Source organism: Ptychodera flava, chromosome 20, assembly GCF_041260155.1.
Source record: "Ptychodera flava strain L36383 chromosome 20, AS_Pfla_20210202, whole genome shotgun sequence".
NCBI lineage: Eukaryota > Metazoa > Hemichordata > Enteropneusta > Ptychoderidae > Ptychodera > Ptychodera flava.
The window spans coordinates 1,761,856-1,775,840 of record NC_091947.1 but is presented as its reverse complement, the minus strand read 5'-3'; the positions used below and the strand labels follow the sequence as shown (position 1 = coordinate 1,775,840).

The following is a 13,985-nucleotide window of genomic DNA, read 5'->3' as shown; positions in this document are numbered from 1 at the left end:
TCGCAAACTTTACCTATTGAAGTAGACTTTGATGCAAATTAGCTGAGATTAGATAAACTGTTTTGTTTTGCTTTGTTTGTTCTTTTGCAATAAATAGTCGTGGTTTCTTTACTTGATTTTGGAAAATTTACCGTTGTATAGGCTGTCAAATAAAAAATAACCTTTTCAAGAGACCATATTTACGCTAGTGGAAGTCAGTAACATTGAATTAGTAATCTATCAATAAAACAGACTTTTATCGTCTGCAAACCCTAATCCACCAAACTACTACAAGAGCGCCGAATTTGAAAGTGGTGTCGATGTCGCTATGATATCGTTACGCTTATCTCTCGGAGAATGGTTGCAATGAGTTCGGGCATCTGTAACTCATAGAGATCCAATGGAACACAGTTGATTCCTAGTGTGTGCAGCCTTCAGACGTCATATAACCAAGTTTCTAGATTCTCCCACACCTCTGAGTGTCGTCTACGTCCGTCCTCTTATCTAGGCTTAAGTTGTTCCCCTGCCCCTAATGTTGTTCAAACATGGGTTTTGTAAAGTCGCAGCTTCAATGCTGTGGGTATCAATGAAAATCGAAAGCAGTTCTTCGTGAAAATCAAAACAGCTCTTTATTTGTCGAATGAAATTTATATACATAAAAACCAACCTCTCTTGATACCTTCACATTTTGATCATGAGCATCAAGTTCCAACAGAGGTACTATTCGTGAAAAAGCTTAGCAAACATGAAGATATTGTCAAGAATAGCTAACAAACTCGCAAAATAGACACAGTCGACGTTCTCAAAGGTATCGTAATCAGTAAAATGTCATTAGATCCATGAAATATACAAATAAAACCGTTACAAATCAAGATGCGGATAAAATCTCTTAGACTTGTCAATTTTAAATGAATAATGAATATTACACAGCAGTGATACTTTTATATATAAAGTCGGAGAGAAAGGAGAGCTACAAAAACAAGGAGGTGAGAAGGAACACTAACAAGAGCAGTTTATCAAATTTGGAAAAGCATAAAGGTTCAAAAATGTGTCATATTTATTGCAACCTGTTGCTAAAATCTTATTTATACTTGATAATTACAGTGCTCTGTGCAATAAATGTAACGTAAGCGTAATGTTTTGGTTTTATCCTAATTTTGATGCATATTCGTATAAATAATTCTTTATTGAGCAAAAAATAACAATTCAGTGCACAGAACTTCCCTCCCCGGGCAATGAGGCTGGTGAGTCACCCCAATCCCTATTTACAATAAACGTTACAGTATTACGTTTACGCTTGAAATATGTCATCGCGCCTTTAATCACATAATTCTCTACGGGTCTTGATTTCCGTCATTCAAGAAAGTGACGTGTATTTAACCAAAATACAGAGTAAAAACACCAATATGCAAGGTTGAACAAGAGGAACAGAACTGGAAATAGTATTCTTGCGATCCTGTCGGTCGAATAAGCTTTGGATTCACTCGCTTTCTTTTCTGGTACGGTAAGTCTTGCATCGGAGCTTTCTACGGCAAAATCATCAGCCACCATCGTTTTATCGCGAGATACTTCGGTGGGTCGGCCGTTACTTAGATTTATCATATTCAAGGCCCCGTTTTCGAGATGCAGGCCACCATTTGCATGAACGTGACCACCATTTTCGATGACCAGACTACCATCTGCATGAATGTGACTACTGAGAGTCGCGATATCAGTAGACTTTGTCGGCTGCAAAAAAAGATGAAAAATGCAATCGTTCATTAATTACGTAAAGCCAAAATGCCCATGAACTATTTTAAACAACAGCTAAAGAAAACCATGTGATGCATCGATTACATTTTGTGCAAACTGCAGTTGCACGACCGATAAGGGGTGCACTGGCTCCATATTTGTATTATTGACAATGTATTGTATTTGCACGGGTCTTTTTGAAAAAGATACAATCTACGATCTGCAAATATTCTTCAAAACGCTCATCACAGCTACTGACGTAGGAGCGTGTAGCTAATTAGCGAGGAGAGAGAAGAAGCAAGACAGACAGACGCAAGACAGACAGACAGACAGACAGACAGACAGACAGACAGACAGAGGGATGGTAAGGAGAATGTTAAAATGAGCGCTACTAACTGCTCGGAATTATTTTATGATGTATCTGTCAATGTAAAGGTGTATTGGCCATATTATGTTAGCGAATATGCAAATGCCGTTTTAAGGCTCATCGCTCATTTTATCATTGAACGTGAGCAGTGCCTCAAAGACTCTGCTGATGGAAAGATGGTGAATGCAAAATGATGCTTTGTTTATGTTCCCTGTCTGAACATTTTCCAATACCTTTGGAACCTTTGTGGAGATGAGTTAGTTCACTATCATGCGATATGCTTTGGTTACCAAAGGTTTAGCCCGTAAAGAAAGTAGTATTTTGAATTTTCTAACCTGAGCAATGTAAGTTGACGATTGCAAGCTTGCAGTTAATATGCAAGCCTCGTCCTAATCATTACTAACCGTTACGTATCTCGCGTACCCCCTCTTTATGACTATCGGTGGATGGTGTATTTAAATTTCAAAAGTGTGTAAATTCAAAAAGTTCAGATTACGGTGCAGCTCAATCGAGACAAATAATCTATAAACGGAGCTGCCTCGATTTCTGTTCTGTTATATGGAATCCATGGCAAAAGAACCTAGTTGATAAAGTTGAACGTGTTCAAAAGAAATTTATCAGATACTTAAAAACTATCTACTGTTGATTGACCAATCAGAGTGCTCAATTCAGGGTGTTTTATCTACTTGTAAAGCTTGGTCCTCAAATTCCAGAAGCGAATGACAGCGCCGTAGTAAAGTACTGTCCAATCAAAAGTGAACATGTCATATTCTGTAGACATCTGGTACGTTTTAATATTCAAATTTGGTAACACAGCGGAACCAGCTGCAACACAAAATCTGCTGTGCCCTAGGGCATTTATATAATGTGGCCCAGGGCATTTATAGGATGTTCCATTACATTGGAAGGCTATTTCACAAATAAAAGTTTTAATTCATATCCTAAACATGTTACATTGACAAAGGGGACGGTTGACGTAAACACATTGAAAACGAAAATATATCAGTTAGGGGCGATAGTTTTTAAGTCGGATAAAACCCTCGTACTCGGGCTCTTCTGGTATATAAAGTCCAACCCTACGATAAAATGTCTCGGCCTGCGGCCTCGACATTTTATTGTTGGGTTGGACTTTATATACCAGAAGAGCCCTCGTATTCGGGCTTTATCCTATACTTATGCTTTAAACAAAACAAACTACCTCCCCTCTTTAATCGTAGAAAAGTTTCTGACCTCTGTTTTTTATACAAATGTATTCATTCTGTGGTTAACAGTTCTTATTTAAACAAATCCCACTGAATGTTCAACGAACTTTAAGGTTTAACTGTCCCTTTCGGGTACCAGCAACCAGAATTAATGTTCGCAAGTACTCTTTCATTCCACGTGCTCTGTCCACTTTTAACGAAATTGCAAAATATAATCCAAATATTGATATTTTTGACAGATTTTGTCTTTTTAAAAATAGTGTAAAGAATTATTTTTATACATGATCTCGTTTGTGAATCGCAATTGTCTGTTTTTATTGTATATATTGTTTTTATTGTTTATTTTGTGTGATTGTGCTTGTATTTCTTTTTATGTCGAGCGGAGCCTGTAATTGGGATTTTATTCCTGTTGGTCTTCCGAATAAATAAATAAATAAATAAATAAATAAATAAATAAATAAATAAATAAATTGACCGGCGGTACCTGTTTGGACTTATTGGTCGATTTCTTTCCTTTGGCTTCTGCAGCTTTCTTGTCAAAGAAACACTGATTCACCAGGGCACTTTCCATCATTGCACAGAAGATTAACACCAAACACGTGGACATCCACACATCGATTGCCTAGCAGAAAGTCAAAAAGGAAAATGAAAAAAATGGTTTCTATTCTCTACCCAAGCAACGTCACAAGACGCATGAAATATTCACTGATAAAAGCAATCTTTGTCTTTCCAGTTTTCAAGTTTCTAAATATCTTAATTATTCTCTCGATTTTGTTCTCCTTCCATATTTCTTGTTCTTTTTCTCGACTCTTTCTTCACTTTTTGTACAAACTTGTGTCCGTCTAAAGCTTTGTCATTGAATCGGATCAAATAGTGTTGCCATGGATAACTAGTGTCTCCTTTTGATAATCTTCCCGCCAACATTAACATTTAACATTTTGTCGTCTGTCGTCGGATAGACTTACCGTGACATAAGACACACTTGGTAATGACGCCCTAGACGTGGACAAATACGTGGCAGTTGTCAAAATGGTGGTGGCGCCGAGACCAATACGAGCCGGCGTGGCGTCGGGGCGCAGCCAGAAAGATACCCACGAGACAATCACCAGCAATGCCGATGGGATGTATGTCGTCAATAGGTGGTAAGCCATCATGTGTTCCAAGTTGAATTGCACGAACAACATTGACCTATTCATCACTGTCACAGATAAAAAATGACAATTAATATTATAAGAATGACAATTTCTTTCCAAAGCCATTCAAATCACACTGTGTCGACATGTGTGTTGTTAGTCTTACATCATTCTACGGAATAGCACTAGCTTGATTATGACATCAAAATTAACTCAAGCCGTTCATTATTTCTCTTTGTTAGACCGTGTCAACTTTATCAGTTGAGCCATACTTGGAACACCTACTGTCTTTGTAATCTCCAACCGTTTGCCAATACTTGATGTCTGTCAGTTTGAACTGCGGGATTTCGATCGAGTGAGAAGTAACTATTGCACCTGTATCTGCCCACTCAAGGATCATCTGGTCTGCGCTATTAGCAACTGCGGGGGAAAGAATAAAATGGACATTTACAAATTTTAGAAGGCCATAAAATGTCGTCACTAGAAGAAATTCAACCTATCATGACACCAAAGGCCAAAAGCGGTGCCACCCAACAAGAGTACAATTTGAACTGTATATACATAGATCATATAAGCGTGGGCAAAGCGAGTACATACATACATACATACATACATACATACATACATACATACATACATACATACATACATACATACACATTAACATTACATTACATTTTAAATTCACAAAGAATAATAACTTACAACTTAGAATTTTCATTCCACATGTGTGATTATCCATGGGGTAGTTATAAAATTGCATATAGCATCCAAGGGTGAGTGTTATTCTGCGAAAAAAATAACAGATACCAGGGTTAAACTTCAAAACTAATACAGAGGTCATGAAATAATGCATGTGTAACATTCCAGTTGATGGTACGTCATATATTCTCCGACTGTGAGCGAGGGGAAAGGGATATCACTTAAGGTAGAACGCCTCGGGGACAAACATTCGGACTTTCAAACTTTTACAATTCTTTTCTGATATACAACTTGTTGGGGTTCATTTTAAAGCTCTTATTTTCACCGGCTTAGCAGTAGAAAGTTTTATTTTTCTCAATAGAGTTAAGACAGGGATGGCGGCCATTTGGAACTTTAAGTATCGGTAAATCTTTGGTGATTTGTTTCTCTAGTTTCAAACTTTGCACGGTGACACCCGATTTTTATTCTTGATTTGCTAAGAGTATGGCTGAAAGTTTCATTCAGGAAAGTTTGAGCAAAAGTTAGTCTTTCACTTTCGAGGCGCATACTACCTTAACCTACACTATATTGAATTCGGTAATCACACTAGATTTTGTCCTTTATGATGGTATGAACATGATGACAATTAACTCACGACCATTGCCATTTTGTCTTCATCAACCTGCCTAGCTCAAAATGCAGTAGCTTGTTAAGGAACTTTTGAATCTGGATCAGCGAAACCCTAGAAATAAAGCTTTGATGCAATCTTGTATGCCCATCGCATTTACTTCGACAATTTTTTTTTTAAAAAGTTTTTAATCTCAGAAATTTTAACAGCGTTTATCCCTTACCTTAGTCGGTATTGGATTATCCCACCCGTCAAAATACTGACAGCGACATTGTTGGTAATGATCTTGTGAAAGTCACCCTTCTTCTCGTGGTCGAAATACACGGCAGGTCTCCACACACCACCAACATAGTAATCGCTATTGAGTATTAATGGACTGGTACTGTTATGAAATAGGCGTGGATCTTGCCATTGCATTGACAGCAGAACAGATAATGTGTAGTCCTTGTGGAAATAAAAATATTTTCTCGGAGTTAATAGTATTATTAATGTTTTAAGTGTTAGCCTACCGTAAGAATGGTACATAGAATGAACTGACAATGTTTTCTGACCACAATTTGAGTCTGGGACTTTAATAAAATATTATAAAATATAGTGAATTCATGCATTGTGCAGTTGCCACCAAACAATGGCCAATCTATTTTGTATCAAAAAGAAAACACTTGTCAAATCTAAGCTATTGTAACACGATACTTGCTCGATCACAAATATACGACGCTGGATTCAGCTCCCGTGATATCTTTTGCACTTTCCTTGTAAAAGAAATTCTTTGTTGGTTGTCATACGCTATACCATTGTCTCTAAATGTAGTCACTGAACAATTCTCATTGTCTGCTATCCTTGCTATAGATAAGCATCCCTAGCTAGGGAAAAAAGAGTAGCAATTACCATGGATTCCACACTGACTGAGTCAAAACTATCAATGTACATACTAAAGTTGACTTTCACTGGGGGTCCTTTTTGAAAAAGAATAAGAGGCGTATAAACAAATGTTAGTTAAGTGCAGGCGATACAGTGTCTATTTTGCTTTGTGCAGACAATTCATCATCTTATGCCCAATTTCCTAAATAAAAGTATTTCTCTATGCAAAGTTTATTAATGTGTGTGACTTGGATTGACAGGTCGAATAATAAGTAATTTTCGACAGACAAGAATCATTGCCCTTAACCCATGCACTGCAGCATGAAATGTACCTTTTCAACTAAAAAGTTTAAGCCTTATAAGGGTAGGACGATCATATCTCGTGGGATGGTCTAAAAATGGAGACAACCTACTGAGCAAGATTTGATAAAACGTCTTTGTAGCCATGCTGAAAAATGTTAACATAGAGGTTGGCTGACAGAGCGTGTGTAAAGTTCGGCCAAAATAGTATGCATGTAATGCAAAATCAGAGAAAGACGTTGATTTATCAAATTTTTGAACGGGAAAAAAAAGTTCATACTCGCATTCTGACCACCCTCTTCCAAGATTGGATTGTCCATATTCAAAGCTCTATGAGAAGATGATGCAGACTACTCAACTACAACTTGCTGTTCGAATTAACCTTTTTTCTCAAAATTAAATGAACAACACCATAAGTAAACGATAAATGTTGCCCTCCCTCGATAAGTGCCATTATTTGCGTCTTTTCCTTTTCACTTTGATTATCATATTTTTATATTTTAAACCTACTTTTATTCGAAATCGCTTAGTACAGGTATGAGTAGAAATATCCTGTTCAAGCAATATTGAAATATCAATGGCCTATTTAGATGTCCTTATGCATGTTTGTTTGATGGTTATTTTGAGACATGAAATAAAGTGGTATTACGCCTAGACACAAATAAACTCGATGAGATGAACTGTGAGAACACTCCGGCGGACAAAAAGTAAAGAAAAACAGGAGAGTGAGAATGAATATACCGCCGTCGTTCGGTCTTAAAGCACTAGTTTCGTGGCCGTTGGTCAGCTTTTCCAATATTCTATCGTGCTCGGAATCATTTCCATTGACAAGTCTGTAAGCAATGAAGAAGTCAAAGGTGAAAGAACCACAAGGTCAAACCGTGAAAAAACCGAAGCACCATCCAAATTATTTTACTTTTGAAAGTTGTAAATACTTCTTTGTCAGAGGAGACAATGTATGGTAATTTAAAAATAATTTACCGAGGGCATGCAACAACAGACGGCTAAACCGACTTCATTGAAATGTAAAGCTGGCTATACAGGAAAGTTAATTTGCATATATTTTAAGTTTTTTAATTTTACCTGGTTCATGAACTGTGATGACGAATTCTAATCCCAATCTACGAAAAAAGATCTCATCAGATATACTCCCACAAATAATACCTTTCCGTCTAGGCGTGCCAGGGCGAAGGGGAAATGAATGTGTTCATTCAAAGATGGAAAACCCGCGTAAAACTTTCCTCTGAGTAGTGAATTGAAAGGAAAATAATAATGTGCTATAATACCCACATCTAGATTTTTGTGAAAAAAAAGACATTGACGTTACAAAATAAAGATTCAGTTTTAAGAAGTCTTCAATTTAGAGATGAATCGTATTTTGACTTACCCGAACACTAACAACAGCATCAGTACAAACGCTTTAACCAGCAAAAACATCTTGAAATCCCGTTAGAAAGCGAAGAGAAGACGAGACGCGGACTTCAAAATGCTACGTTCGAACTGCGTGCAACAAATGTGATATAAACAGTTTCATAGATACTTAGTCATCGACAGAACAATAGGAAAATGTCTGCATATGAAATAACTGTGCGCATGCGGAAAAGTAGGACATCTGAACATTACGTATGAGTCTATTGTAATTTATTTACATTGTTACAATTCTTTCGGAAGGTTATTGTCATTATTTGTGAAGTAAAATGGCACTTGTTGGGAAAATTTGCTCTTCCTTTAAATCCTAAACACGTGTTTGCTAGATGTAAAGCACATGATATTATTATTTACTATAAATAATAACAGCTGAATTATTAGGTCTGTCTGTAAAGTTGTTAAATTAGTTTATTACTTTGTTTTTTGTGTTTGATAATTTGTCTGTTTGTTTGTTTTACCATTCAAAGATTTTTTCGCCCATACATTTTCCTGCCACCATTGCCGTTATAACAGTTAGCAGCAATGTTAAACTAGTGTAGTCAGAGCACAGACGAAAAACTGATGCAGTTTTAAAATATTTATATTTCTCGTATTAAGCGACGATGTCGACTTTAAAACTACAATATAGAGTGAAACATTTTGCAGTGCCCTTGAAGTCAGTATCGCGATCAAAATTTGCATGACCCCATTTTCTATAACCTCTTCTATTGTCGTCTGGAAGAGGATCCAAAAACTTTGAGGTGAGCAGATTTTGGGATCACACGTTCATTGAACCCGAAAACCATTGCCATCCAACGCTTATTGAAACAACCGTAATTTGAGAATATCCAGTAAATTGCTAGCGGGATAGCAGAAACATCGACGTGGAATAGGCAACATGCAGGGAAGAGCTAAAGAGGAGTTTTGGAAATCTTAGCGACATAAAAATGCCATATAACACTGAGTGAAGAACGTGATGAACCAGAAGACTTATAAGCTTTACTTTTAAAAAAAGCAAGTTTATATCATAATTCCCCGTTATGAACGAACCATTGGATCTTGCGATCCTGTCAGAATGTCAACGAGTAATTTGACACTTATGATGGTTTTAATGGCACCGAGAGTTTTTCAAAATTTCCATACTTCCGGCTTTTTAGCCGACTGCAATGCGTACATATATTTTTTGAGCACGGTCTACTAAAAATCGAATTTGCCAATCTCTGTGTCATCAAATAAAACCATGATTTCGAGATAATAACAAGCTAAATGTGTCTTTCCTCTCGTCCCTCCTGCCCACCAGTCACCAAACACATCTGGGTTACGAAATTACGTCAATAGAAAACTACCGTTAGCAAATACTTATAGATTTTTTTTTCACCTTGAAAAGTGACAGAAGTTACCTCCACCTGCCATTTATAAGGCTAGACATTTGAGTGTTTACCTGACATACCAAAATTTTTTTATTAAAATTGCTACCGTTATGTCAAAGTAAATCAACAATCATGTAAAATTCTCGGAAAGCAGAAACTGTCAACATCAGAATCAAGAGAATGAAACTTTGACTGAATTCTGTTTCGAGATATGGATGTCTGACTACATGTGCTGACTGTACGCATGATATGAATGTGAGCCCTCCTCCCTCATGTGTTTTTGGTGGCATTTACGGGGTTTTGTTTCGTATTTTTGGGGGATGGGGTTGTTTTTTTAGAAGAAAGTTTCTTTAAGGCCACCTCTCCAACATTATCCTTTATTTAGGTAAGAAATTGGAGTTGTGTATAAACGTAATTCATGTCATTTATTAACGAAAACCCTAAAATTAAATTAATCTAAACATCAAACTAGTTGGGTTTTATGTCATGCTTCTTCCAAGGGAAGCATCCTTTCTGAAACAGGAAGAAAGTCTAGCTTTCTGTGTCCTTGCTGCTTCCCCAAACCACGTCACAGCCGTCTAGACATCTAGCTGCAGTACGTTATTCATGTTCTTCATGATCTCCAAACTTTGTTTTGGCCGTTATGGCGACAAAGGTCCTTTTTAATAATTACGTAACACAATTTTGTGAATCTGAACGTGTGACCTAAAATTTGATGACCCGATTGTTTACTATTAAAAGTCATGCCACTATTAAATACGGCATCGCCTTATACAGAGACTCAAAACGCGTGTCTCGCCTGGATTTGTTTTCCCATCATAAAATAATAAAAAAGCGACATTCTCCAGTGTGACTTTGAATTTTAACTGAATAATAAGAACTCATATGAGACCATGGAATTGTTAGCTATTTAAAAATACATTGCAAATCAGCAAAAACTCAAAAATATTACCACGCTATATCCGTTTGACGCTTACAGCCACACCCTCCCTCCCTCAAGAATTCCAAACACTTAACAAGGCTTTGTAAATTTGAGCAATAATACATAATTCGGTCTGCTTGTCCAGAGTCATAGGAGCAACATTCAAGTTTCAATCGCGAAAGTACTGTAAATTACTGAAATGCGGTTGCATCGTTACACTTGTTTGAATATCTCCATACTGCGAATTCACATTGCTGGCGAATAACCATGAAAGCATTTCTGATGTATGCATACTTTACATGTCATGCTAAGTTGTTACAAGGACACTTTTCGATGACATACATATGAACGACCCCTTGCTTTGTCAGCAAATGTTTCAACACGTTGAAGTTCCTTTAACACTTCCTGTCAGAACATTTACTCTGAACATTGTACGAAGATATACCTATGCCGTTCAAGTTGAAGAAGAGGGTAAATGGCTGAACGTTGGCTGTTCCTCCTTAAACCGGGCGAGGAGGCGTATTCTATTCATACCTGGTTGAGATTTAGATTATTTTCACAGAACGTTGAAACTTGCTGAAAAGTGGCCAATAAAGCATATGCATGAGGCGCAAAGCATTAAAGAAATAATGAGATACCAAAAACCACATCATTCTGGTAGCTGTCACAAGTGTATGCTAATAGGCTTCTGCCTCGTCGAGTTTATGACTCTATGGTTGATGCTTAGGTTCCCGTTTCCTAAATTTGTCTTTAAAATCGCAAGTGATACACTTATGTCATATAAGTTAATTGACATGATGTTGTCAGCACGGGGGATGTACTCAGATCTGCGTCTGGTAGTTCAGTTTCTCGAATACTGTAGTAATATCAAGAAAATGCATATATCATTTTAACTTTCAAAATTCAACATATGTTTGTAGTAGGCAGTAATGTATCTTATCTTATCTGAAATTATCTACTTAATTGTGTCAGTAATTTTCCAGAGCTTGCTGTTCCAGCTGACAGATTTGTCTCTGTTCCCCGGCTGTGCATTTTTGAAAGCGTTTTTGAGACTAGAGAGACAAGGGGAAGTTCAGTAGGAGGCGCACGTTAGTAGATATTGTGCATACCGCACTGGTGCAACACAGGTCATTTTAAGAGTTCTATCAAGATATTTGACACGATTATCCTGACATGTGAATGTCTATTTCAATTGAGTTTCTCTTTATCACCTGAATTATCCTAAAAGTTCTGTATTTTTACTTTTGCCAACTGCTTACACGCCTTATAGAAGACCGTTCTTCCATTATTAGAGACACAGACAGAACATAACTATTATGCAACTGAGTTGAGGCTAGCAATATCACTGAAAAACTTATCCTTTGTAATTTTACTTATGATCATCTTTTGAGCAACTTTTCCCAGTATAGGCTGTGATTATGATTGCATACTGTATAAATATCAGTACTCTAAATTTGATCATTTGCTCGTAACAGTTTCATAAAACAACGTTGGGCCATCGCAGAGGAATACAGGCAATTTTTAGGGATACACCATTAGTCGTTAAAGGTATACTGTCCCCTGTTCCAATTTTGCCACAGTTACCATGGGAAAAGAAAATCTAACAAGTCATAGATTTAAGCGGGTGGCCGCTTTTTAAAGTCAGCGCACTCACATGTGCATTTTGAATACCAAGGAACGCCCCTTTGACCATATATGGGCATATTTAGATTACAGGTGACAAACTTTCCCCAGGAAATCTTTCAACAGTTCTCTTAGTAAAATCAAGTATAAAAATTGAGAGTCACAGTGCAAAATTTGGTACTAGAGAAACAAATTACCAAAGATTTACCGATATTTGATATTCAAAATCGCCGCCATCCATGTGTTTTAGCGCTATGGAGAAAAAAAAATTCATTTTTCAAAAAAAAAAAGCTAAGACGGTGAAAGTCTTCCTTTGTCCTAGGGCTTCAAAATGAGCCCTCACAAGTGGTAGATCAGAAAAGAATTGGAAAAGTTTAAGAGAGAAAATATGTCACCGAGGCGCATTCTAACTTAAAAGTGACGAATTCTGAGAAATAAGGATGACAAGAAAATAGTAAAACTTAAAGGGAAATATCTTTAGACTCAGTGTTTAAGACAAGAAAATGATTGCACGTCGTCCTTCAGCTCATCGTTCGCAAAGATATAATTGTTCTTCCCCTGTGTTATTGTTTTAGATGCAAGGGTAAATCTGTAATGTGTACGAAACTAAATGTGTCTTTCCATGTTTTTTTTTCAGAAATTTCTTTACCCTTTAGCCGATGTAAAATGTGATCAATCAAAATGTACGATGTGCTCCAATGGTGTGCTAACTGTATTTTTATTAAATTCAATTAACGTGACTTGCTTAAGGGACAGGGGGGCGGTGGATTATTTTTTGGATTATTTTTTGCCGACATCAAAAAGTGGCTGACCCCCCTATTCCAAATTTTGAAAACAGGGTGACCCCCCCCCATTCCAAATTTTGAAAACGGGGTGACCCCCGCACGCGACAACTGTACAACAAAAGGTTGAAATAAATATATATATATATATATATATATATATATATATATATATATATATATATATATATATATATATATATATATATATATATATATGAACTGTTGTACAGAAATGGATGTCAATCATTAATATCAAAGAGGAAAAACCAGTTAATCAAAAATTTTGATGAGTGTTAAGACTTGCCAGCCACCCATTAAATCTCCTGAGGAGCCATAAAGAGGCATTTTAGCCAAATATGATGTGTGCAGTGTCTGAGATGACCTTTTCTTGCAACATTGAAACCATCATAGTACAGCTAATAATGACAACTGTTATTTTTGTCATAAAAAAGCATCATTCTAGTTGCATCAATGAGAACGAAAGATATCTTGTCATTTTTCTATCTCTAAAATAAGTCACTGTATCAAATATATCATGTGAAATATTTGTGCATGTTGCTTTCTCATACTGAATTCTCATAGAGAGAACAGAAAGTATCAGGAATTTGTCATGCTTTTCATACGAAATGCAGATTTCATAATGGTACACTTTCACTTAGCAAACATCAAGATATCTCTGGTATATATCTCTGATTTATTGGAGTATTACGCCCGAAGGGTGCGGAGAAAAATATGAAACATCCTGATATCTCTGATATATATGTCTTGTATATTAAAGTCATGCACAGGAAGGGCGTGCTGAAAAATGCCTGATATATTAAAGTAATGCGCTCGAAGAGCACGCTGAAAAATATTGAACATAAAGATATCTCTGATATATGTATGTCTGATATGTTAAAGTTGGGCGTGCTGAAAACTATGTCTGATTGTTATAAAGTTATGCGCCTTCGGGCGCGCCGAAAAATGCAACTGAATGATGAAATTTGTGGCTGACAC

At 36.7% G+C, this 13,985-nt stretch overlaps 1 protein-coding gene across 1 annotated transcript; it reads right to left on the bottom strand.

The window, feature by feature from the left end:
* Positions 1-582: 582 nt before the first annotated feature.
* LOC139119604 (glycine receptor subunit alphaZ1-like) lies at positions 583-8,419 on the bottom strand. The gene is made up of 9 exons (XM_070683447.1): positions 8,270-8,419; positions 7,624-7,715; positions 6,610-6,677; positions 5,945-6,165; positions 5,118-5,200; positions 4,698-4,832; positions 4,245-4,477; positions 3,764-3,901; positions 583-1,707 (listed from the first exon to the last, which is right to left on the bottom strand). Exons 1-9 carry the CDS (start codon positions 8,317-8,319, stop codon positions 1,333-1,335), a joined length of 1,395 nt encoding a protein of 464 aa, XP_070539548.1. The 5' UTR covers positions 8,320-8,419; the 3' UTR covers positions 583-1,332.
* Between the last annotated feature and the right edge of the window lie 5,566 nt (positions 8,420-13,985).

Excerpts from the sequence above, each read along its gene's own strand:
- LOC139119604 (XM_070683447.1), bottom strand. The coding sequence starts at position 8,319 with ATGTTTTTGCTGGTTAAAGCGTTTGTACTGATGCTGTTGTTAGTGTTC. Across the intron at positions 4,478-4,697 it reads GGTTGGAGATTACAAAGACA|TGATGAATAGGTCAATGTTG; the intron begins GTAGGTGTTCCA and ends TATCTGTGACAG. Across the intron at positions 3,902-4,244 it reads CAAGTGTGTCTTATGTCACG|GCAATCGATGTGTGGATGTC; the intron begins GTAAGTCTATCC and ends ACTTTCTGCTAG.